The sequence below is a fragment of the Lissotriton helveticus genome, chromosome 5_1 (assembly GCF_964261635.1).
Source record: "Lissotriton helveticus chromosome 5_1, aLisHel1.1, whole genome shotgun sequence".
NCBI classification, from domain to species: domain Eukaryota; kingdom Metazoa; phylum Chordata; class Amphibia; order Caudata; family Salamandridae; genus Lissotriton; species Lissotriton helveticus.
Window position 1 is genome coordinate 520,556,923 of NC_136065.1, and position 27,422 is coordinate 520,584,344.

At 42.8% G+C, this 27,422-nt stretch overlaps 1 protein-coding gene across 2 annotated transcripts in view; it reads right to left on the reverse strand.

Annotated features, from left to right (window-relative positions):
* The window catches only part of LOC144753250 (elastase-1-like), a 90,297-nt gene that overhangs the window by 17,330 nt on the left and 45,545 nt on the right, over positions 1 to 27,422 (reverse strand). For both annotated transcript variants that reach the window (XR_013594263.1, XM_078641001.1), the window contains exons 4-5: positions 18,367 to 18,647; positions 12,555 to 12,718 (exon numbers count right to left, since the gene is read on the reverse strand). Coding sequence is in view for 1 of the 2 variants with exons in the window: in XM_078641001.1 (XP_078497127.1) it covers positions 12,555 to 12,718; positions 18,367 to 18,647 (445 nt within the window). In the remaining variant the exon portion in view is untranslated. The remainder of the gene's footprint in view (positions 1 to 12,554; positions 12,719 to 18,366; positions 18,648 to 27,422) is intronic.

Consider the following 27,422-nt stretch of genomic DNA (forward strand, 5'->3'; position numbering starts at 1 on the left):
AAATGACAAAAAACTCCAACAAGCTACGCAGAGCTCCGCAAGCGGCAGAGTCGGTTACCTTGCGCCGTTCGCACTGATTTTTAGTGCCGAGTTTTTTGTCCTGCGCTGTAAAATCACCACGAGCGACATCTCACACAGTGCAAGAGGGCGCTGCTTCTTTCTGCCCCTCGAGTAGAAGTTCTACCCGAGCGGGAGCGTCCTCAACGCAAACGGAAGGCTTCTCAATGTGAGCAGTAGTGACCATCCATGATCGCCAGCATTGAGAAATCTGGACCGAGGAAAAAACTCAGCAGAGTGGAGTTTTTCTGAGCTCCGTGGAGTGCGAAAAACTCTGCAAACTCTGTGAATGGAGCAGAGTCCACCACACAGGATTACTTCGGACCCACACATTTTATCTTTCAGAGGTTGATAACATTGTGATGTATTCCTATAGGTTCTGTATCGATCCCCCTATTCCTGACCTGTTCTGGTTAACAAGTTAACTAGCAGCCATCCCATGATGCAGAAACCGTTATCTGATGATGCCACACCACGGCACAGGAACGTGTTATCTGATTAAGTCATAACGCTTGCAATCTAATTAGACAAGCGATATTCCTCCAGCCCCTGATAAGGCATACGGAGTTCTCAAAACAAATCAAACCTATGACAACCTGGGAAAAACCCTGCGGCCATTGTTTTGATTTCATCGAGAACTTCAGCAAAAGAATGTGCTAATGACCAAGTCGTATGACATCCTTATTGACGTATCTATGTCCATCCTTACGTCAATCTCGGCACCTTACAGGTATAAATATTACCGGTATTGCCTTAAGCAAACACACGCGGTGGTGACGAGATCGGAGCAGCCAGACTTGCCGAAGCCCAGAGCAGAGCAGACCCCGCAGGTGCAGCCCCGCCTTCCTGACGCGCTGAGAACGAGACGCTGCTTTCTCCTGCCGAGAAATCCAGCTCCGGCGCTTCCGGGTAGCCCTCGCAGGCAGCCTGGAATATCGAGACCAGAGACGAGAGATACCATCCCTCATTCATCCTAAATTCCAGGTACAGAACTGAATAACCCCTCGCAGAGAATTCTTGAGTCAGTCACTTGGCAAAACAAACTTAACTTAAACTGCTACTTTCTATTCCCGCCCACGTATTAGGCTTAGGTCAGGTACACTGGGGTAGGCGTAGTTAGAAACACCAGTTGAGTACGATTAGTCAAATGTTTATATGTATATATCTATTTTATCAATCTTAAACCACCTTATGGCTTAGAAACCATATAAATGTTTTTACAGTATTATTTTATACTTCTGCTTTTATTGTATGCACTTTACTTAACCATAAGTATTGCGATAATATCGATCCATTTCTCTTGTATGAGAAAAGAGACTGATCAATAAATACCATCTTTTATTGAACACGCCCGTCTCTTCCTTTTCTCTACAATCTGGTGAGACTAAGAATGCACGTACTGACTGAGTAAAATAAGTTGTCTTTTGTTTTCACACGACTCTAGAGATACACTCTTGATTAGGGGAGAGCAAAGTTGTCATGTTCTATGGTTGTCAGAAACTAAATCCCTTCTTGTCTATCCAGGGAGGTTCAACTCCTCCTTGCCTATTCGAGAAAGTTTCTAGTGAACTCTGAGCTAGCTGGCAAACCCAAAACTTTAAGTCTAATATCGACAATAGAAGACCTAGTTAACGTCTGGTCTAGGCCTATACTATTGAAGGTATTATTCCAATGCGCAGAGCCTATTGGGATAATAGGAACTACACTACATGGCGCCCAAACGTTTGGAAAGGCGATAAAACTAACGCAAGACATTAGAGTAACTCAGTCGTGCTTTTTCACTCAGACCCCTTTTTTCCCATAATACTCCAAAGACGTCTGGAGTGGGTGAAAGGTCATATCTGCCAAACCTCGCAGGAGGAAATTCCTATGTATGGTTCTTGGTTTAGTCAACGTTGAAGGATACACTGTTCCAAAATATTGTGCATCTAATCTTTTTTTCCATAAGAAACCTGATCTGCAAACAAACAAAATAACCTTCCTGACAGTAGAATGTCAGAAACTGAAGAAGAAAGAGAGATAGCTAGAGTAGCAGCTGAACTCGTAACAGCTGATAATACTATGCAAGAAGCAGACCCGAATTTAATACTCATCGCGGTCAACATAAGGAAATCTATAACTTTGAAACTTATAGGAAATGGACTGACACCTAGAGGTGGCACAGTCATATCCGTAATAGAGGCACACGAATATCGGCAGACAGAGGTGTTCTATTCATGGATACATTTTCCAGCAGCAAACGCTGTAACAAAGGTCTTCCACCATTATAAAATAGAGGAACCTCCGGATACCTACACTCCTTTCGAGGAGGTGGAAGTACCACTTAAATTTCAAGAGCACCTGCTCTTGTTTAATGGCGCCCTACAACACAACAATCACATCACCAGGCTCGGTCCATTAGGTAGACCAGGAGCAACGTGGCCGGTCCTAGCCGGATACACACCACATCCAGACATCGAAAGGATGTCTGCAGCAGATCTTTTAGTACAACTAAAACAATTAATAAAAATACATAGACAATTAGTCCAATATGTAATGCGGACTTCAACAATCCAACCAGCAATTAAAATTCCACAGCTGACCCCTCATCAGGGGAACACAAATAAAATTACACCACAGAACATACAGTCCTGCCTAGGTAAGGTACCAGCTAAAAGGGAACAAATACCATTCTGGTTAGCACAAAAAATCACCAAAATAGAGGCGGTGTTTCCAGACACCACTCCTGTGGATAAACACAGGATTCTGACTATCTGTCTTCCAATGGGAATCGCACCACACGTGGAGGACTATGACACTTGGGGTACAGTCTTTGCTTCCATCTACACAAAAACGCATGGTGTTCCATCCATCTCGGTAATACCAGATGTGCTAAAACAAATTCAAGACGAATACGGTCCAGAACCCGCTTTAACTCTTGGTATGAAATTACTGAAAGACTTCAAGCAGGTCTCGGCTATATTACTAGCCAATATAAAGGGAGAAGCAGCAATCCGCCAGAGGTTAAAAGAAACAGATATAGCAGACCAACCAGCTGAAATTGCCAGAATCATAGAAAAATCCTATGAGGAACTAGGTAGAGATAGTTTAGGTGAAATACCAGTAAAACCCCAACTGATTGAAAGTCCTGAAAAAATATTTATTAAAAATAATTTAACATCACAAAAGAAGAACTGGGATGGAAACAAACAATCCAATCCAAAAGAAAAGAGATTCCAGTCCAGAGGAAGGTCTCCTCGGCGGAGAGAAAAATCTCCAAACCAAGGACACAGGTCTCCCCAAAGTGAGCCCTCTGGGAAAAAATACAACCTTAGAAATAGGGATAATATAAAGAAACCGGATAGATATCAAGATTTTGATACACGTCCCTCTCAATCTTTTCAGACTTCCTCGCAGAAATCAGAAAGAAGAGGACGATCGGAACCCAGGGAAGGGCACGTCAAGTCCAAAGACAAGGAACCTGTTCCTCCAAATAAGAAATTACAATTTCCAAAAAAGAAGGTAGCCAGTATTAAAGTATTCAACAATGCCGAGAATACTGAGGACACAGCTGAAAAACGGAGAGTGGGCTCAGACAATGCTAGACAGCGCAGCAGAAGTGAGCATAGCTCGCAAAGTCCTTATGAATCATCTGGAGACAGTGGACACGAATGAATACCTTCAAGTGGAAACTGCAGACACCAGAGTTAGGAAACCTCACAAAATATATGAAATAACATTACGTATAGAGGGGGATAAGACTAGAAAAATAAGGGGACTATTTTGGGATAATCTCTCCAAGGGCTATGACATCCTTCTAGCTGAAAAAGACTGGCCACCCGAGTTTGTCAGGGAGTGCCCTCATGGCGAAGAAATAATTATGCCTGCCTTCTCAAATCATATCCCAATTCATAAAAAATATACACTTGCAAGAAAGTGGGCAGTAGCTCAAGCTCCTGCTTTATATAAAAATCACGTAGGATGGGATGAGGACTCTCCTCCTCACAAAATCCAGTTAAAATCACAACCTACTGCACAAAGACAGTACCCAATTAAGCAAGAAGCTAAAAAACAGGTAAAAGAAATCCTAGACCAATTAGAATACCAGGGGGTGATTGAAACTTGCACCTCACAAATGAACAACCCTTTGTTTCCTGTTTCCAAACCAGACAATTCATATCGTCTAGTTTTGGATTACAGACACCTTAACACATGTTGCAAAACTTTTGCAGTACAAAATTCGCATAGTGCAGCACTAATGAATAACATAGTGCGCAAAAAATACAAAACAACATTAGACATCTCTAATGGATTCTTCTGTCAAAATATAGCACCAGAGAGCAGATACTTGTCTGCGTTCTTAATAAATGGCGCTCAAAAACAATTCTGTCGGTTACCCCAAGGGTTCAAGAACAGCCCTGGATTATTCTCAGCGAGAGTAACAGAATTATTACAAACATATGACGAAGAGGCATTATCTTATGTCGACGACATATACCTAACAGATGATGACTTGGATACTCACTTGAAGAGAGTGAACACCATAATACTTGGGTTCGCATCAGAGGGTTACAAATTCAACTTCAAAAAATCCAGAATTGCCCATCTAACAGTCCTGTTCCTAGGATATGAATTATCAAGTGAAGGCAAAAGCCTGGCTGACAATTTCCTAGAGAAATGTGCCGTACTCCAAGCACCTAGAACACTAAAAAACCTACAGTCAATTCTAGGCTTCCTAAATTTCGGAAGAACATACATTGCAAATTACGCAGAAAGGGTCAAACCCCTTTATGATCTAATAAAACCAGATTTTTAAAAAACCAATTGGACTCAAATACACACAGAAATTCTGAGATCCTTACAAACAGACATGTTAATTAAAACAAAATTAGAAACACGTGATAACACACGCAATCTTGTGATTCGAGTCATCCCAGGAAGATGCGGATTCACATACCTGACCTCTAACGAGGGAGAAAAGGTACCAATTGCATTCAAATCACACTTGTACACTAAGCTGAAATGAAATTTAGCCCAACGGAAAAAATTCTAACTGCAACACAGACAGCTATAGCAAAAGAACGAGCCCTGGCACAAGGTAAACGAATAATAATCGTGACACCGATACCAGCCCTAGAGGCGGTAACAAAGGCAAGCATTCCGAATGCTAAAGCACTACATCCAAGATGGATACAGTGGGCTAATTCTCTTGCTGCAACAGACGTGGTATACGAATTTGATCCCAACTTAAAAACACAAGAATTTCTCCAATACGAATTTGAATGTCCTCCGCCGACCGAAATTCTGCCTCTAGATCATTACGGCTGTATAATATATACAGACGGATCAGCACAACCCGCAGTGGAGGGTAAACAAGCTTACAGTGCTGCGTGCGCGATTGTTAAAGGTCGCTGGCACGAAGGGAAATTTAAACCAGCTATCACCAAAACACAATCTCTGGGAGATTGTACAGCTCAGCGAGCTGAACTACTGGCATTCAAGATGGCGCTTGAAAATACCGATCGAGAATTCCCCACACTCATAGTGTGCGATTCGTATTATTGCGTTCAGTCTTATAATGAATACTTGCAGATCTGGCTTCAGAATGGTTTTAAGGATGCAAAAGGAGGCACAATCAAGCATAAAATGCTCTGGGAACAAGTAGTTCTTTTACAAAAAGAACTACCAAAGACTCACGTGATACATACACTGAGTCATCAACGTGATGGCGTTCATGTTGCAGGGAATTCATTGGCTGACGAGGCCGCGAAGGCAGCTGTGCAAACGGCTTCCGTAGCTGCCATCACACGGTCAAAAACAAAAATAGACAGCGAAATATTACAGGCTGTCAGCGCTACAGAAAAGGATTCGATAGAAACACTCCCGAAAGGCTTTCCAGTAAAATACTCATACATAACTGATGCAAACAATGTTCCTTTTGCTCGAATCCCTGGAGTGGGGGATAGGGCAATTCCAAACATGGAACATAGGTTAGGACTAATAATAGCGGCACACGAAGGACTTGCTTCTGTACATGCCGGCGTCTCAGCCACAGTATCATTATTAAAACAGAGATACTGGTGGCCACAAATGAGAAGACAAACACAGAACTATGTTCTAGAATGTGAAATATGTCAAAGAATGAAAGTATCAACGGTGAGACGACCAGCACAGACGCCCCTTCTAATCTCAGATAAACCATTAGCCTGTGTTTACCTGGACCACTGTGGTCCCTTACAACGGGATGGTAACTATAAATATATCTTGGTGGCAGTGGATTCATGCACGAGATTCATATGGATGTGGCCCCAGCGAACGGCTGACGCCAGAACTGTTATAAAAGATTTGCGAGTCTTTATCGGCACATACGCAATTGGCATGCTGCATTCGGACCATGGTCCTGCTTTTAGCTCTAGAGGTTATAAGGAGGCCATGGTCAGCATGGGCGTTACATTGCGGTACTCTTGTCCATTTCACCCTGAGGGGAACGGAATTGTAGAAAGAAAAAACCGTGACATAAAGCAATCTATAACAGCAAAGGTATTAGGTGCGGGAGCTGGGTGGGTCAAACATCTAATAAGTGTCCAACGTAGTCTAAATAACTTGCCAAGAAATTCTCTGAAGGGATTCAGTCCGTACGAATTATTGTTTGGAACTAGGATGTTAGTCTTAGATCTTGACAGTCAGACTTCAGTGGTAAAGGAAAAAAGCTTTGATATCAAAGATCGTTTGGCTATTTTGCAGGACTTAAACAAAACAAGAAAAGACCTGAGCAACATAAAGTTGAAACAGCAGCCAACAACCACTGAAGAACCACCACCTGTCCCAGCAAGACCTGTCTGGATTCCAAAAGTCGGGGATCTAGTCAGAGAAAAGATCGCGGTAAAGAAGGAATTTGGGCCTTCTTACAGAAAAGCAGTTCCTGTCTTGTCTATCAACGGGACAAGATCAGTTGTACTACCGCCACTTGCTGGTAAAAAGGAGAACCGAGTTGTATCCATCGACTTGGTAAAACCACAATCATGTGGCCGATAACAAACAGTAGGCCAAGTGGACTCCCGATAAGTAGCAGAACACCAAGGTTTGCTACAAATACAGAGGTCCAAACTAAGAGGCTAATCACATTCGAAACGCCTACAGAAAAACAACAAGGACTATGCAACAATGCATTGGAACTCAGACCTCTAACAACCCAAATAAAAACATTTAGTAGAGACACACCGACCTACAATGAAGTAACAAACGAATATGCAAGAAACAGTAATCCTGAAGCAATTGGAACAATTGACAGAACTGCATCCGGCTACTTCATAAACTTCGATGATTCCTCTGAAGACCTAAGTGAATCAAAAACACAGCCATCATCAAAAACCTTTAAAGAAAAAGCTAAAGAACTTTTGAAACAACTGAAAGAAACATATCTGATTTCTCCATGGATTGAATTTTGGGTGGGCTTTGGTGCATTTATCCTCATACTTTGGCTCATCATGGTACTAACTTTGGGACGCTTCATTGAGGGAAAATATGCTAAAATGGACACAGCAAGTCAGAAAATCAACTTGATCCTCAAGCCACACACATCTTCACACGTCGAGAAAAGAGAACTTTCTTCAGTCAACTTCACAGCCAATCCTATACCAGGTGGGGTAGCATGGGACAATACTGACTACGAAATTTATGGTCCGGTTGAAATCCTGAAATATCCACACCAAATCAAGATCTCGTTGAGTGACTTTGTAAAACCAAGCTCATTTGCTGATGATTGGGACTTTGAAAACATAAATGATATGATGTCTGACTTAGTGATGTCTGCTAAATTTACCAAACATGATTATTTGCAGGGTTCGACAAATTATGATAGTATGTACTGTTACAACCACTATGGTAACCATTTTCTACATAAATCGGCACAACCTAGAAATGTTTTAAATTATAATCAATGGGAACATTTTGCGACCCCTCCAAAAGGAAGCTCAAGAACCTTTTACGACAAATATTCATACTTTTCAGGGTTCAACACAAGTAATGCTGAAACATTTTATTTCAAATTGTCAAATAAGACAGGGACAAAGATCATGCTAACAAACACGAAATTGATATATTCAGACTCATTTTTTGAACACATGAATACTTTTGGTTTTGATTATTGGAACAAAAATGTTGAAGTAAAAAGTGTTTGGGGTACAAAAGAATGGCAAGTACAAGGTATAGAATCATTGTTTAGAGCTTGCATGATCCCAGAACAAATGATATTTTTGAATGACACTGTTCAACAAACTACCTGTCTTGGCCTAGCCAAAATCAAAGACTTAAATAAACCGTCTATTCCAAAGCCAACAATGAACAGCAATAGCTCTACAGATGAAGAGATAGACGTAAACTATGTATTAAACCAAAACAGAACACATCCTGATTGGAAGCAATGGTTGATCTGGCCCACAGATACTAATAACTGTCAAGATAGATTCCTGAACAAAACACAAGGGTTCACATTGACCAGGCCAGACCCTAGATATTCCCAAAGACAACACCCAGGGATAATAACCACCTACAGTGTGGGCAAATTATGCCTTCAATGGCTGCAAACTTCCACACTGACAGAAATTAAGCAACACCTAACTTTACTTACTGATGGTGCTGACTTGCGTGATTTCATTATGGGACCGCGCAAACAGCGTCAGAAACGTTTCATAGCAGCCTCTGTATATGCAGCTTACAACGAGGCCTGGAAGGTAACTCAAATTGAGACAGCAGAAAGTATACGGGAAATTGACCGTATTAATTTGGAAAAATCACTTTCTGTAGTGGACAATGGGTTAATGACTCTGTCCTCCAGAATTTTTTCTTTGGACAGCATTGTGTCTTCAGCAATCTACATATTATCGCAAGACTTACTGTTGTTACAACACGGTCAGTCTCAATTGCGTTCTATTGTACAGCTTGGCTGGACGTTACAAAATCTGCGTTCAGGCTATGTGCCTTGGCGTTTAATCAACACGACGTCACTATTCAATATCTTTAACCTTACTGATAAACAAATCAGTATGGCACAAAAGGGTGCTGATTATACAATCCTGAGCATTGAGAAACTCGAGAGATTACCAGTGACAATGTCAGAACGACCTGTCAGTGAATGGATAATACATGGGATAATTAATATTCCGATATCAACCTTCAGGTTTCAATACTGCCAAAAATATATACAGGCTGGCATGTACGAAAAATTGGGAAAAGGGTACATTAAGACAACATGGAACTTGCCCTATTCACATGCATGTGTCAGTAATAAAGGACAGAAAGTGTTTCTTAGTGGCAATAATTGTGCGATGTCACTAAGCGGTACACTTCTGTGTAATGGAATTAGTTTGCATGGAGCCTGTGAAGGGAACTCAAATAACCTTTCATGTCACCAGCTAGGCACACCTGCAACAGAGATAGAACCATTTTTTCAAAGACTCTATAATGGGAGTTACATTCTAATTGTGGACCGCAGATGCTGTAGTCTTATGCCCGGGACTCCTTATCTCGTAACTACGACTGCGAAGGTCAAGTGCTGTGGACGCTTATTGTTCCCCAGCTCCTTTCCAGACAGGGAGGCAAGGGCATGGCCCAACTTGAAAATTACTTCTATTCGAATAGACACTTTAAGCAGAATGAAAACAGTGCTTCTTCAGACGCCGACCAGACTCACGTCATCAAAAGAAACGTATGATTTCCTAGTCGCAAGGACGACTGCAGAGATTCACTCATTGTTATCAACTAATTCCCCCATACATTTCGCAGAAATCCTGAATGAAATCTTAAATATTTCTGATACCAGTGGAGTCTCAAAAGTATTTAAGTCAGTATTTTCGATGGCATTAACACCATTCAAAGCCATACTGGGTATTTTTCCAGATTTCGTCCATTCGATTTTTGGCGGACTTCCCCTCATTTTAGGACTAATTGCAGGAATCCTATTCTTGGTCCTTATATTTCGTTATGGCAAACCGTGTCACAGACAAAACACCTGCGACAAGGGAAGAAACAATCCGAGCCATTGGATACCGGGACCGGATATCAAAAATCCTGGGACTAACCCGGCTTAGAGACCTGAACATGACTTGGTTTCTTTCATTTCGACCAATGTGGCATCGATGTGTTTTACCTGTATTAAGGTGCTTGCTGTGCGGAGAAGAATGCGTGTTGGACACCTGTCTGACGCTACAATCGGATGCGCCAATGGATGCAGAAACATTGTTGAGCCCAATAAAGGCTCATGCTTTGTGCTGCCCTCAACGGCTGCCAACCCTGATGACGGCATTCGTGGAGACTTCACCGCTATGATTAAGGGGTAGTGAAGTTCAAGATGAAAGCAGCATCGATCAGGTACCTTCTGTCAGCAATACTAATCAAAACGTCAATGGAGACAATCATGCACATGAATGCATGGTTACATCCTTTTCCGAGTTAGTGGAACTCTCCCAGGAAGCTGTTGACAGCTTTTTCGACAGTCTAAATGATATGATGTTCTCTCCAGAGCAGAAATAGAGACTTTTGAGCAAGCTAGCACACGGCGTTCCCTGAATTTGGCCTTCAACTTTAATAACAGAATACCATGAACGATTTCCCCTCCAGTTCACGGACAGCAATTTTTTCAGCAGCCCCAAAATATTTTTCGATTTTTTGGGACACATATCTTCTGCTTAAAGTAAGAACTATTCTTAGAGAACTAAAATTTCTATTTTTAGAAACTTTATAGACATTAGCTGCCCGCTGGTATGTTCATAATTATTTTTTCTGTGATGAAATGGTCTCGAACCTTTTTCTTCTGTATTAAGAGCCATTTCATGTGTAAATTCTCATATACCAATTAGCAATAATGTATACATATGCGTGATTACTTTAGCATTATTCTACAGCTTGAGTGCATATAATACATGTGACTGTTTTTTCCGTATATTAGATAATTTTGAAAAGCATTATATGTATTTTGGGGTGGTAAGGTATACACAATACTCTACAGTATGTTTTACTATGCCTAGATTCGTAAACATGGCCATAGTTAGCGTGGAGTGGGTGTGATGTATTCCTATAGGTTCTGTATCGATCCCCCTATTCCTGACCCTGTTCTGGTTAACAAGTTAACTAGCAGCCATCCCATGATGCAGAAACCGTTATCTGATGATGCCACACCACGGCACAGGAACGTGTTATCTGATTAAGTCATAACGCTTGCAATCTAATTAGACAAGCGATATTCCTCCAGCCCCTGATAAGGCATACGGAGTTCTCAAAACAAATCAAACCTATGACAACCTGGGAAAAACCCTGCGGCCATTGTTTTGATTTCATCGAGAACTTCAGCAAAAGAATGTGCTAACGACCAAGTCGTATGACATCCTTATTGACGTATCTATGTCCATCCTTACGTCAATCTCGGCACCTTACAGGTATAAATATTACCGGTATTGCCTTAAGCAAACACACGCGGTGGTGACGAGATCGGAGCAGCCAGACTTGCCGAAGCCCAGAGCAGAGCAGACCCCGCTGGTGCAGCCCCGCCTTCCTGACGCGCTGAGAACGAGACGCTGCTTTCTCCTGCCGAGAAATCCAGCTCCGGCGCTTCCGGGTAGCCCTCGCAGGCAGCCTGGAATATCGAGACCAGAGACGAGTGATACCATCCCTCATTCATCCTAAATTCCAGGTACAGAACTGAATAACCCCTCGCAGAGAATTCTTGAGTCAGTCACTTGGCAAAACAAACTTAACTTAAACTGCTACTTTCTATTCCCGCCCACGTATTAGGCTTAGGTCAGGTACACTGGGGTAGGCGTAGTTAGAAACACCAGTTGAGTACGATTAGTCAAATGTTTATATGTATATATCTATTTTATCAATCTTAAACCACCTTATGGCTTAGAAACCATATAAATGTTTTTACAGTATTATTTTATACTTCTGCTTTTATTGTATGCACTTTACTTAACCATAAGTATTGCGATAATATCGATCCATTTCTCTTGTATGAGAAAAGAGACTGATCAATAAATACCATCTTTTATTGAACACGCCCGTCTCTTCCTTTTCTCTACAATCTGGTGAGACTAAGAATGCACGTACTGACTGAGTAAAATAAGTTGTCTTTTGTTTTCACACGACTCTAGAGATACACTCTTGATTAGGGGAGAGCAAAGTTGTCATGTTCTATGGTTGTCAGAAACTAAATCCCTTCTTGTCTATCCAGGGAGGTTCAACTCCTCCTTGCCTATTCGAGAAAGTTTCTAGTGAACTCTGAGCTAGCTGGCAAACCCAAAACTTTAAGTCTAATATCGACAATAGAAGACCTAGTTAACGTCTGGTCTAGGCCTATACTATTGAAGGTATTATTCCAATGCGCAGAGCCTATTGGGATAATAGGAACTACACTACAACATGAGTATCATTGAGTTGGGTAATGGTAATACTTGCTAGTCACAGTGCTACAAATCTTCAAGATTGGCGGAAAGCGCGTTATAATAAGTAACTAATTTTTATACCTGGCAAGCAGCAGGTGGGCCTCCAGTGTCACGCAAACCAGCACAAATCATTGACTCTCGTACACGGTCTCCCCAGAATTTCTTCTGCTTGCATGTTTTGAAATCTATGATGGGTAATTTCACCTGATTCAGAACTTCAGAGAGGGTGAGGTTCTCCTTTCCACCTGAAAAACACAAGAAACTGACTTCAAAGTTTGCTCAGCTAACATTTGTCCACATTGCGAAAACTGTAAAATGCAGATTGTGACAAAGCTCACTAGTAGGGGGTCTGATGCATATAATGCTACCACTGCCTAAATGAAACAATAATATGAACTTATATTATGTAAAGTATGCATGGTTAAAAAGAGGCACAGTTTTCATATAGTCAAAGTCCTAATGCATGTCATGCTTTGAGAATCCCCTACGCTGTCCCTTTAAGAAACCTGGTATGTAAGGAACCAGGAAACAGGGATCGACGCTTCACGTTCCTGCGTCAAGCTTCCCTTGTTTCCGGTTCCGTTCCTGTTTCCCAGTATTCGTAGTTCTTGGTTCTGTTTGCTGTTGTCCGCTGTTTCAGCGTGTAGCGTTCCCCTGCACCAACTATCAGTGGGCTCGCATACGCTCTGGGTTATACGGCGCCTTTCTGCCTTTGGCGTACTCTGTTGTGTGCCCCGCCCGGCGGCCGGGCTTTGCTCCGCCATCCGGCCGGGCATTGCTCTGTGCGACTTGCTCTTGACTCTCCTCTCCCCTACTCCTTGTGCCCCGCCCGGCGGCCGGGCTTCGCTCCGCCATCCGGCCGGGCACTGCTCCGTTCTCTGTTTTGCGGAGAACACGTTCACGGCTCATTTGTGAACTTCTGAGTATAGCTCTGACACTCAGTTCCACCCGGCGGCCGGGCTTTGCTCCGCCATCCGGTGGGACTAGTCTCCCTTTTTTGCTTCCCAATATTTCTGTTTACGCCAGACAGCCGGGTTTGTGCTCCGCTGTCCGGTGTGGTGTTTTTCCCTTTTTTCCTTTACATAGTTAGACAGTTAGGTTTCTCCTTGTTATTTTTCCTATCCCCGGTCTGTCCCCCCCTTACCTGCAAGGTCCCTGTTTCCAGGAGCTACCACCATCTTTTTCCATTATTTACTGGAAACCTTGTCCTTGTATTTCGTGGCACTCTTGCGTGGATCTGGGTGGGTGCCTCTATTCCTCACTACAGGGAATCACGGTAAGAGCGTTCATGCGCTACCAATCTTTTGCCTTATTATTGCTACATGTAAATAGACTGTATAGATTCTGTTTGGTTCTCATAGATGGTGATAAATCATAAAGACATCTGCAGAAGAATTGAATGGAAGGTTCTTTGTGTACCAGACTGTAACGAAGGGGTCTTCAAAGGCAGTTCCAAGATAGTCGAAGTAAGAGAGGGGTTGATTAGAGTGCTAACGAACATACCACATCTAGATTTTAGTGCTCCTTTCAATAACTGTGTCATCCTTATTATAGCTCCAGACGCTGTACCTTACTTCCACCCTCATCTGCTTAATCAGAGTCATATTAAGAACCTGGGGTACGTGATATGTTTATGTACATGTATAATCAATATCCCGTTTAATTGGAGTAGAGCTAGAGTGTTTTGTTTCCTTTTGTCATTTCAGCCTTCCTGTTTTCCTGTTACCTTCATTGAAGTACCCCATATTCACTACTGGAGAATTCCATCAGCCATCATTGTCTCCCCCCTTCTTTCCTTGTTTTGTTTCCCTGTTTTCCCCTGGCGTGTCTCTCGTACTCTAGTGCTTGATAGAGTCGGAAGACCGTAGGGGAAGGCTGTGGACTACTCTTCGGATTCCTGACGCTCCTGTGGAACCAGCCTGCAATCCTTACAATGCACACTTGAACTTGTGCAAATTGCCCTCAATTAATGTAACATATTCTTCATGCTTTCAAGTAAACTGTGTGTCAGTTCTTCCATAAAATGTATAGTCAGGCCATAGTTGAGGTTCTAAGAAAGTGGATTAATATTTGGGGGTGGGTGGCGACTGCCCACCTCCAGGACTAATAATTCTTGTTAAAGTGAACACTCAAAATCACTAAATTAACCTGAACTCACCCCTGTAGTAGGTTGGCACCAAGCAGACAGGCTTACCTTAGGGCAATGTGCAAAGTATTTATGCAGTACCAAGACAGTAATAAAGTCAAAATACAAATGATAAAAATATCAAACTAAGTTAGAAAAATAGAGTCAAATACAGTAACCAAAATTACATAAAAACAATAAAAAAAACAATAAGGTGAGCCAGAGACATGAATTTTTAAAGATTTAAGTAAAAACAAAGCCAAAGGCACAAAGCGCCAGTGATAGTCTATGGAAGTGGTAAGCTGGGACCTACGCACGATTTGAGATCAATGGAGGCCGGGTCGAATACACCATGTGGATTTAACTCAGTAAAAGTCTGGAAGTCAAAACAGTTTCTAAGTCCCACTTCAGAAAGGGATGTTGTCACTTTTTTAAAGAAAATCTTTGAAATTTTCTGTAAGTTTCAATGCAGAATGACTCTTTGTCACTATTATAGAAGAAAAATCCTCCGCGTGCGTACGTTGCTGAAATTGTGCTGCAGCCGTGGAACTGAAGAGAAGATACCTGAATCAGGCTGGTTCCAGTAGCTCTCTGGATCTTTGGAGATGCTCTGCTGAAAATATTCTAAGTCCCAAATTTGAGTCGGAATTAGGGGTTGAATTAGATATCGGCGTACGTTTCACTCCGTCACAACGATGGCGGATATCCCATCCACCGAAATATGAATCCCATTGCATCCTATGAGATTTATATTTCGGCAGATGAGATATCAGTCACCATTGGAGTTACCCATCCACTGAGATTTAAATCAGCCCTATGTAATTTTTCCAGAGGTGTATGGACCTTTGTGTGGGACGAAGCTCGCATCCAGTCCATGCTGGGGAACTGCTGGTCTGGTATTTCTTCCTGTGTGTCCCACTGAAGCTCTGAAGGAAACATTTTCAAAAGTTTCAAAACTTTCTTCTAGTGCCTAAACAATCCCAGGAATACACTTCTAAGGCCCCAAGGACCCAAGGGGATGGCATTTAGAGTCTCACAGGATGTCATGCAGAAGCCAGCAGTAAAGTTCAGTCCAGTCCAGCTTCCGCTGGTCCGCTGGGAACTTCAGGGAAAGTTGTAGCTTGTTGTGTCGAGATAGCCACATAGGAGGGTGGCCAGCTGACACTTGGAGTTCATTTCTTTATTCTGAAGACAAGAGGGAACAGGTTCAGTCCTTTAGGGTTCCTCTTAGGTCACAGACAAAAGAGCTAGTCCGCATATTATTCTGTAGGTTCAAAAAGTGTCCTGCGGATGGTGCCTTGAGGTGCCACATTTATGCTTGACACTAGGTAGTGGGTAAGCGGTGACTCTTGGTCACTTTCTAACCAATGAGTTGAAAGTTCCCAGGCTCTGCCCCATTTACCTTTCCTGTATTTTTGGTTTGCCTTACTATAAACAGGACTAAAAGGCAATGTGTCAAGTAATACCAAGATGGACATAGTCTTCAGCCACTATAAACTTGGGCACTGAGACCTAGGATGTGTAGTGGAGTATACTATGGAAATTACTTTTGTCCTCCTATGCCTAACATTACAATATAGCTTGAAACAGGCCCTGGACTGCTTACGAGAAGCTACTGCCAGCCTTGCTTCTCGTGGTATCAAACATCTTGTGTTAGTAAATCCACACTGATCCCAGTGATGGATTTATTATACATGCACCCAGAGGGCACCTTAAAGTTGTCTCCTGAAAACTTACCAGCTACTGGTGTGCTGACTGACTGGTTTTTGCCAGCCTGCCACCAGAGGCAAGTTTCTGACCCCCAAGTGAGGGCCTTTGCTCTCAGGAGGCCTGAAACAAAGCCTGCTCGAGCAGAGGATGTATAGAAACCCACTCACAGGATGACCAGCAGATTAGCATTCCAAGGCATGGGGGCTTCAAAGAGTATGCAAATCTGTTTTTTTTAATCGCACTAGAGGAAGCCAAACCCCTTTGTCCAGAGTCCACTGGCACCTGGACAGGTGGGAAAATTAGCTTGTCAGATAGGCGTGTCCACCCTCAGGCAAGTACAACCCCTAAGGTGGGCTACCTGAAATGCGGGTGATTTTTCAAAGTTAGCAATCTTGGTGATGGCAAACTTTGGAACTCTGGGGCAGAGTTACCCCCTCTTTCCACAGGAAGTGCTCAGATAGGGGGCATAGGGACCCCAGGGGTAGGTAGCCCATTGACTCCCCTAACTCCCCTAAATTCAAAATTTAGGGGAGCCCCTGGCACCAGAAAAGCTGATCCTGATGACCTACAAAGAAGAAAGGCACTGAAGAGCTGTGAAAGCAAAGACTGGAGAAGAGCAACCTACTTGGCACCAGCCCTGCAGGCCTGTCTGCTGTTCCCCATATAATTCTGCCCAAGACGTCTCGTCCTGCAAGTTGTCATGCCTCCAAAGCCTGGGAGGACTGCCTGCCTTCAATAAAGACTCAAGAACTGCGCTCCTGCATCCTGCAGGACCCTCCAAGAAGAACAATCAGGACTCCGGAACCACCAAAACCGGACACAGCCAAGCACCATTGAACCTGAGCCCCCCAGCCTGAGTCAAAGTGGGCCAATGGTGTCAGCGTCGTCCCCAAGCCATCAAGAGACAAAGTCCACCCCTCATGAACTCTTTCGACATCGCCTGCTGCCTCTGTCTGGAGGCCCCCTCAACCGCGGGTGCTCCTGGATGAAGAAACCTGACACCTCAAAGACGCCCTGCAGCTGGCCACCCCTGCCTGAGGAGAAGAGGACCTTCAGTGTCCCCTAGCATCGCAATACTTGATCCCTTTGCTTGGTTCAATCAGTCTGTCCGACCAATTAAAACCTGCAGTCCCTTTTCAAGAAGCCCGATACCCATAGACTAACATTGGGCACCCGACAATGTATTGCAGCCGGCCATTCTAGTGCCGCTGAAGGAGACCTGGTTGTGCTGCCTTGAACCTCGCCTCAAACTCACCTTAAGTCCAAGGGATTGGTATTGTAAGTCACAGTACTGTACCTGCATGCCGTACTTGTTTTTCCCCCGTAGGATAACATTGAAGCTTCAGAAAAATGCACTAAGTGTCAACTTTCTCAATGGAAACATATTTCTCTTGAAAAATGAACTTACCTGAACATATTGATTCCTGTGACTTAAAATATATACAAAACGTATTTGTTATTGTTATAAATTGGTGTGGATCTCCTTATTGAGTCATGTGCGCATCATCTATTGACTATTGTGTGTATTTGCAGATGTCTAACACTCCTCTCTGATTAGTCTAAAGTTGCTTGACCACACTACCCCCTAGATGAGCACCTTGGGATTGCTTGAGCAAGCCCCTGTCCACTCATAAGGGACTCCCTGGACTCTTTGCACGATACACCTCATTTTGGTATATCATATAAAGAGGCAATTTCCTACAACCTTCAAGAGAAATACACTGCCGAGAGTTGGTGACAGAGAAGCCTGCAAAATGTCGTGCCCTCTCATTCTATCCACTTAAAACATTCAATGTATAACCAGCCCTTCTACCTCACACACAGATAAACATAATTATACATACACAAGCACACACATGGAAAGACACACACACATACAGTGATAAGGAGTTGGGGGGTCTATGAAGACCCAGAAGAGGAGAAGGAAAGCAGCCAGAGGACTGTCTTTCCAACACTGTGATAGCAGTGAATTATCAGGACTTGCTAGTAGTATTGATTCTTATTGCATGTGGCATAATATATAATGAGCTACTATCTCTGGCCATACATGACTGATACCTCTTGTGTCCCCCCAACCAGTCACCCAGCAGAAGTGGCCTGGACGGAGGACGTTCTCTCTTCTTGGTAAGCAGGCATAGTGGATGAAGTGGTTGGCCATGATGTCTCCTATTGGCTTGACCAAGGCGACATCGTAATCCAGCTCATTCTGGTGGGGGTAGAGAAAGCGCTCATGACGGTAGATGCGCTTGACATAGTAGGTTTTCTCTGTGGGTTCGGTCATGTTGAGGTTATGCTTGCCCAAGACAATTCGCCAGTTTGCAGCATCTTCTGCTTTACCCCTGATGAAAGAGTGAATATTGTAAAAAAAATAATCAGACTAGCACCACACAAAGACAGAAGACCTGGTAAACTGATCATTCATGAAACCACAAAATCATACAAAAATACCCTGTTCTAAGTAAGTCATTTCAAAGTATATTTTTGGGTCAGTTGTGCGTCACATGGGAAGCAAGGGAGTTTAATGCGGTTACAATTTAGAGTTACACATGGGAGGATAATTGCTGTAGTAACTTAATCAAGATAACTAAATGACTGACTCAAAACAGGGAAGAGGCAATACATGCTATAGTTCCATCACTGGTAAATAATAATAATGTCCAGGATTACTCATGCCTGAGAGCTGCACTGCATGTGAAATGAAGCTTCCAAAGCCCTTACTCCCATCTTTGTTCTCAATCAGCACAAGCTCTCATCTTCGAACCCAGCAGTGGCAGTATTTAATTGTAATGCATTTGATACTCGTTCATATCTGAAGAACTTCAAAGGCATATTACTACAAGAAACTTGGTCAAGAGCTCTGATTTCATTACAAGACCGGAGGCTACATTATGCAATAACTTTTATTGCTCCCAGGACATGCAGCCCTTTAAAGTGTAACAAACATCATAAAGAAACATTCCATAGCAACAACAAAGCACCATGACGACCAGCAATCTTCCTCTTTTATTCGCTGCCCACGGACAGTTAAGTACAACTTCTTCTTGTCTCTCATGACTTTCTGTTTTTTAAGATATTTAGGCTGATTTATTGCCTCTTTGGCATTGTTTTAATCTCCTTCAGCATGTGTGTAATTAATGAAAGAAACGAATTTTTCTTAGCCCCCATTTTCTTGTGAATTATTAATCTATTCATGCCTTTACTTTGCTCTTTGTGCCTTTTGTCATTAATATATGTGTTAGAAGGTGAGTTTTTCTCCTACCTTTCTCGGATACCCTTCCAATTTCGGTTGGGTCCCTTTCTCTTTCCTGTCTTTCCAAACTTGTCTAATAACCGTTCGTGAGGCTCATCAGAGCCTCCACTCGCTCTCTGCCCCCAAACAGGCTCGATAACGGCGTTTCCGCCACCAAACAGGCTCATTAACGCCTCTCACCGAGCCAATGTGCCTTCGGCGGGCTGCGGGCGTCTCCTGATTCGGACCCGCTGCGCTATGCGGCCTTCTTCCGGGTCCCTCCCGTTACTCGGAGGTGACCCGCTCGGCCAAAATGATTCATTTTTGCTCTTGCTGTGACCCGCAAGGCAAAAATTTGACTGTAAACACAGCGCGAGACCCGTCCTCGCGCTCTCCTTCAGCGCTCTCTTAACTGCCTGTTTCTCTGTCTCCGTTTGCCGACCCGACTGCCTACCCTCGCATTCCTTACCTTTTGGGCTTTGAACACCTAGATCTCTTTATTTTGGGTGGCGCTTTTCAGCGGATCTCTCCTTTTCAATTTGAATACTTGATATTAGTATATAAAAAAAAAAAAAAAAAGGGGAACAGTTTATTCGGTCAGGTAGCACTTATTTATTTATTGTTTATTCTTCTGACTTCCCTTGTTGCATTATGTCACAGGGAGACTCCTCTGTTAATGACCCCCCCATTACTCAAGCCTCCCTTATAGGTCTCTTTGAGAGCCATTTGAAATCTTCCCTTAATGAAGCTATCGAAGCTGCTCTTAAGAGGAAAAGGGAGATTCCTAGTGAGCCAACGCTTTTTTCATCGGATGATGATGAGGTGGACCCACTCCCCTCTAAGGGCGGTAAGGCTGTTAAAAAATCTAAACATATTGAACCTCAAAATCTTCCAAGGGGAACATCTGATAAGGTTTTATCTGTTGGTAGCCTTTGCGCTACGAGTGAGGCGGGTGTCCCGAGCGGCACAAAAAGATCGAGCGGCCTTAATGGCGCAAAGAGCACAGGTGTCCCTTGCGGCACGCAGAGATTGGGTGTCCATCGCGGCACAATTGACCTCGTCAATGATGATGACGACTATTTATCCCCATTGGATTTGGAAGAGGAGGCTGATGAGTACATTTTTGATCCTCTAGAAAAGCTTGAGGACGACCTCCTTGACGAGGACCTGGCTCTAACCTCTACTAATCTCAACACCATTAAAGACCCATCGGGGAATGAAATGTTTAATCCTTCCAAGATCACCCATCCTAGAGGTTCAGATTGGTGGCCTTTGGACCACGTCTCCCAATTTATTAAAGCCTGGATTGGCAAACCTCTTGAAAAGGATTCGCGTAACCTTATGAAATCTGAATGTCCAAAACCCTTTTTGGATAACAAAGAAGGGTCAACTCCTAATCTTGATCCTGAACTTTTGACCTTTTTGTTTAAAACTGGGAGAGATCCTCGCAAAGGCCTGGAACGCTGCCTTAAGCAGTGTCAGGATAAACTTTTGGATACCCTCGGCCCTTTGGCTAGGATCCTTGACATGGCTGAAGAGGCCTCCATGAATGGCACTCCAGTTGACACTGAACTCCTTAGAGGCTGGAGCCAGCGTGCCATCTGTCTTTTGGGTAACGCTAACGCTAACCTTACCTCGGAGAGAAGGAGAGCGATCCTAATGCGTATGAATCCCAAGTTAGGGGATTTGGCCAACAAAGATGTGCAAGGGGATCCCAATGGTCTTCTATTCGGAGAGTCCTTTATTAAGTCCCTTGGCAAATATGTATCCACCTTTGCAGCTTTTAACAAAGCACAGACAAATATGAGACGCATGTTTGGCGGAAGATTTTTTGGAAGGGTCGGCAGGGGAGGATCGGCTGTCGGCCGTGGTTATAACAGATCCTACTACCAACAGAATCAGCGTGGCTACTCAAGGAACTACCGGGGATACGGTAACTTCTTTCCCCAAAGAGGCCGGAACTATCGTAACAGAGGTGGTACCGGTCGTGGAAGATTCCAGTCCCAAGGACAAGGACAAGGTAAGACTCCCTCTTCTTGGTTCTTCCCTTCCAAAGGTAGGGGGAAGACTCTCCCTCTTCAGTCACGTTTGGCCTTCTATAACAAACGATGCTTGGATTTTGGAGACTGTAAGGGGATTCAAGATAGATTTCATATCGATTCCCTTTCAGGCCAAACAACCCAGGGAGCTTTCTCTAGACCAAGAACAGTCAGTTTTGGTAGATGCAGAGGTGAATCAAATGCTAGAGAAAGGTGCGATACGCATCGTCCAAAATTCTGGTCAGGGTTTTGTGAGTACAATCTTCTTGGTGAAGAAAAAGGAAAAGGGTTGTTGGCGTCCTGTAATAAACCTGAAGGAACTGAATTCTTTTCTTGTCTATCGCCATTTCAAAATGGAGGGTATACACCTCCTGAGAGATCTCCTTCAGAAAGGAGATTGGCTCATAAAATTGGATCTCAAGGACGCTTACTTTACAATCCCTATGGATCCTTTCTCTCAGAAGTTCCTGAGGTTCGTTTGGAGGAATGTAACTTACCAGTTCCAATGTCTCCCTTTCGGCCTATCTTCCGCCCCTTGGTGCTTCACCAAGGTGCTCAGGCCTGTAGTCGCCTCTTTAAGAAGAAGAGGGGTTCGCCTTATTATCTATCTAGACGACATCTTATTGATGTCCCAGAACAAAGAAGAACTCCTATCCCATATGGATTGGATAGTATTTCTCTTGGAGAGTCTTGGCTTTATTATCAATATAGAAAAGTCTATTACGACGCCTTCTCAAAATCTGGAATTTTTAGGTTTCCAGGTGGACACGACCTTAACCCAGTTACAACTTCCCAAGAAGAAGCTAACAAAAATAAAGAAGGAAGTTTCTTATGTCTTATCCAAGGACCAGGTGAGTTTGAGAGAATTAGCGAGAATAGTGGGTCTCTTATCTTCTTCCATCCAAGCTATTTCTCCAGGTCCCCTTCACTACAGGGCCTTACAGAGACTCAAAGCTTCAGGTCTGAGATGGGGTCTTTGGTACTCAGACGTAGTTCCCCTCTCCCAGGATGCTCGAGAGGATCTTCTATGGTGGCGAAACAACTTAGACAGTTGGAATGGAAAGGCAATTTTCGGGAATTCACCGAGTTTTGTCTTGGAATCCGACGCGAGCAATCTTGGTTGGGGTGCCAGACTTGGAGAGGTGGAAACTGGGGAGAAATGGTCGAGAGAAGAGCTAACCCTTCACATAAATTCTCTAGAGATGTTAGCGTGCTTGAATGCCCTGATGAGCTTCAAGTCTATCCTCAAAAACAATGTGGTCCTGATCAAGCTAGACAATTTCTCAGCCGTTACTTATATCAATCGGCTAGGGGGAGCAAAGTCGAAACACCTAGCGGATCTTGCGGAAAAGATTTGGTATTTCTGCTGGGATCACAAGATTTCTCTGAGTGCCGAGTTTATTCCGGGTCTCCTAAACACAAGGGCGGACTGGAATTCGAGATTCCTAAGGGACTCCAGCGACTGCAAACTGGATCCTTCAGTGTTCCAGAAAATTTCAATGCTGTGGGGTCCTTTTGAGGTAGACCTTTTTGCAAGCAGACTTACTTTTCAGGTAGATCGCTTCTTCAGTTGGAGGCCGGACCCCTTGGCCTTAGCAGTGGACGGTCTTCTCCAACCCTGGAAGTCCCTGATCTCCTATGCCTTCCCTCCCTTTGCCCTAATTCAGAGAGTTCTTTTGAAAGTTTGAAGAGAGCTTTGCCAAACTGTTCTAATTACTCCCTTTTGGAGTTCTCAGATTTGGTTCCCAGGGGTGATGGAGTTAACAATAGACTTCCCTCGCCTTATCCCCGGGAGTTTAGATCTTCTTCAGGGTCCCGACGGAGAATTTCATCCTCTTCTCTTAGAAGACAAAATGGACCTTCTTGTATGGAAGATTTCAGGGGTTCGGGAAGATACTCTGGCCTTTCAGGAGAGGCTAAAGATCTTTTGGATGAGTCATGGGCTCCGGGAACAAGGAGAAGATATATTGGTTCCTGGAAAATGTGGTGTAGTTGGTGCTTGGAACGAGATTTGGATCCCGTGGCTGCCCCTCCTGTAGAAGTGGCAAATTTTCTTGCAGATCTTTTTAGGTCTGGACTTTCTTACAGAACAGTTAACTGCTACAGATCTGCAATTTCTGCAGGTCACTCTCTATCAAATGATTTTTCTATTGGTACTGATCCTCTAGTTCGTAGAGTTATGAAAGGTATAAGACTCAAACGTCCTCCTAAGGCTAAGTATAATTCTTTATGGAATGTTAATCTTGTTTTTGACCTTTTTACCTCATGACCTGATAACCTTTTTCTTTCTAGGAAACAACTGTCTATTAAGTTAGCTACTCTCCTTTGTCTGATTTCTTTTAGACGTGTTTCTGATGTTAAGGCTTTAGAAATCTGTAATAAAATGTATTCTCCTGATGGTGTATTGTTTGAAATTTGGAAAAGAACTAAAACTATGTCTGAAAATATTTTTTATCCTTACTTTTTGGATTGTCCCAAACTCTGTGTTGTTAATTGTATCAAAGCTTATGAGCAAAAGATGAGTGTTCTAAGACCTTTAAATGAAAATCAGTTACTGATTTCATATGTTAAACCCTTTCGGGAAGTCTCTTCTGCTACAATTTCGAGATGGGTGAGAACTGTTATGCTTGAAGCTGGCATAGACTTATCCAAATTTGGTGCTCACTCTTCTCGAGGTGCTATGGCCAGCAAGGTTTTTTGGAGTGGTGGTTCTATTTCAGATATCCTCAAAGCAGCAGATTGGTCTAATGCCTCCACTTTTGTTAATTTTTATCTTAAACCTGTCGAACATGTAAGTAATGTTGCTTTACAGAGCTTTAAACGTGCATAATGTAGCCTCCGGTCTTGTAATGAAATGTCGATTCTCCAATTATCATGCTGAGAGAATCTTGATTTCATTAAAGACAACGGAGGCTGACATTATCCCCCCCACCACTCCCTGGTGGTTGATTTGTTTATTCTGTGTTTTTTAACATTTGCAGGATGTCACATCTTTAATCCTTGCCTGCTTTTATGTCTCTATTTTTTTGTGCGTTTTTACCATAAATTTCTTTCTTCCATTTCAGAATCTTCATAATTATAAAAGCATGGTTTTTTGTTGTTGTTTTTTTTGGAAGAAGTTGTTTTATTCGTTTGCAGCTCTAAGAGGAAGATTGCTGGTCGTCATGGTGCTTTGTTGTTGCTATGGAATGTTTCTTTATGATGTTTGTTACACTTTAAAGGGCTGCATGTCCTGGGAGCAATAAAAGTTATTGCATAATGTCAGCCTCCGTTGTCTTTAATGAAATCAAGATTCTCTCAGCATGATAATTGGAGAATCGACATTACCGGCTAGATTGCAAGCCAATGGTTTCCCAATAAGGGTGGATGTGTTTGACCGCAGTGCGCATTACTAACAGCAATCTCTTCACATATATGTACTTCTGGGGAAGAGCCTACAGAACAATTTGATGAATGCTTAGATTAAAAAATTGATACCATAGCCATCCGAGAGGAGAACAATTCCAGCCTATTCATAGTTAACACATTTTATTCTCCTACTTTGGAAGCTAAAATAATTCTAGGTAGTTTAGAAAACATAATGCATTTGACCATGGCGAAATAGGAGAATTATATCATGAGTGGCGATTACAATGCCAAGGTGATGGATTGTCTCTTAATTGATTACAATTTATTGAATTTTGACCGATTGTACTCTGGTCTTATTACTTGATTCATGGGGTAAAATGATCGTATGCTGATCATGCCACAATAGCCTGAGAATATTGAACAGTCAAATTAATTTGGACATTCGGAGTAGGACTATTAGATTGGCTAGTAATGGAGAAGTAGTCATGGAATACACCTATGTTGATGCTGACAAATATTCTTTGGGCAAGTTCTTTGAAGTAGGGTGTCAATTAGAAAGGGATCACTTGTCTCAAGTGATCTCTTTAAAAGTGGCAAAGAGATTAACTATTAATGCAGTCAATCAGAATGGATGAGGCATGTTTATGACCTTTACAATGGGGAAAGCTACCCACTGAAGAAGTAAAGACTTGACGTAAGGTACCCCGACGGGTTCACAGTTCCTAGAGATGAAGAGGCCATTAGAGCAATTAACCCATCCAATGCTCTTGGTCGGATGGATGGGCTCATTGCAGCTCAGCTATTTGCTGAATTGTGTACAACGATTCTGAGTGAGCTGCTCCTGTTGGTAAACAGGCATAATGTCATACCTAAAGCTTGGGAAGGAATTTTCATGGTTCCTATTTTTAAGAAGGGTTTGGGGGATTCTCCTGATAATTACTTTCTTTTTCAGATGTTCTGCCCTACTAGTAAGGTGTACACCAGAATTATATTAAACAAGTTGCATGACTGAGTGGACAATGAATCTGCACTCCTGATCACCACAAGAAAGTTCCATAGAAATGCTAGCCTCACTAGTAGGATGGTCTCTTTGAGCTATGAAGAGTGCTTGGCTGTGCTGCGCATTATTTGGTGCCAAACTTATTTTTGATAATGTGGATGGCTCAAGATTGTTGCAGAAAATTCACAAACTGAAAATATCCCATGAGTTATTGATTCCAATGTCACTGCTTTGTCAAGATACTGAGGCACTGATATCCACAGGCAGTAACAAATGCATAATCAGTAAGGCGCCAAATGGACAACAGTGAAAAAAGACTATTTGTAGCAACAATATTTAATTTTATTGTGCTGTTCTGCATGACATTGTCTTGAATGTGATTGGCTTTTCACCTAAACTTGGAGACCTCCATTTTCTAGCTGTTTTATGGAGACAGTGTGGTCTTGTTTAGCCGCATACCACAAGACCTCTAACTATAAGAGTAAAATCATGCACTTCGAATATAACTGTAAAAAATTCTGCTGGAAAGATGGAGATTATGTGCTCCAAGCTCGGATTGAATAGAATTATCTTGATTTGAAAATCAACCACTTCTTGAGTTGGGGGCCAATTAGACAGGCCAAAGAGGCAATGGCAAAAATAATCATTGCTGGATTACTTAAATGTGATCAGAAGACATGAAAAAATCACTGGAAAATCTACTGAAAACATACAGCACTAAAGTGATCCCATTCTTCTATTTGGATGGAAACTTCTTTTAAAGAGATTAATAAGCAGCCGAGGCCCGTGCAGGTAGGAGCCGTGGGGCTTTTCCCTCATTGTCTTCTCTCGAAATCCCCCCCACTTGGCCCCCCCGCCCTACCGCTCTTACCTGCACCGGCCACAGCTGTTGATGAGCAAGAGCACACCTTGCTGAGAAATATCAAGTAGCTGTTTTTGATTTTTGAAAATCGCGCGGTTTATGACAAAGCCAGCTCGTCATCCGCGTAGCGCAGGTAACTCCCATGACGAGCTGGCTTTGTCATTAGCATCGAAGGGGTTAATAGCTGGGCTGAGGAATTAGGCTTAATAGATTTTGTTAAAAATTGCAAGTTATCTTCTTTGTTCTTAAAAAATTGAGTAAGGAAGTTATGTTAATACTGATAGTACTAGAGATCTTTTTTTGTTTAACTCTTTATTAAACTGCGCTCAGTATACAGTAAACACAGTATCGGCATTGCAGCAATCTGTTGGTAGACATATTGATTAGTGCAAACAGTGTCATCCTTAAGGCATATTTGTAAATTTTGAATGGATTTTTGATGACTGTTAACAGTTTGAGTCCACAGTCTGTAACACATCAAAAAACGGTGTTTATCCCACACCTGACATCCTCCCCCCAAAAAGTGCCAATTGCCACACACCTTTTCCCATTTCTGGGGGCAACCTCTACTTTGATAGACCGCCTGTTCCGCTCCTGACACCAGTCTAAATCTGATTCACAGTCCTCCACCCGCGG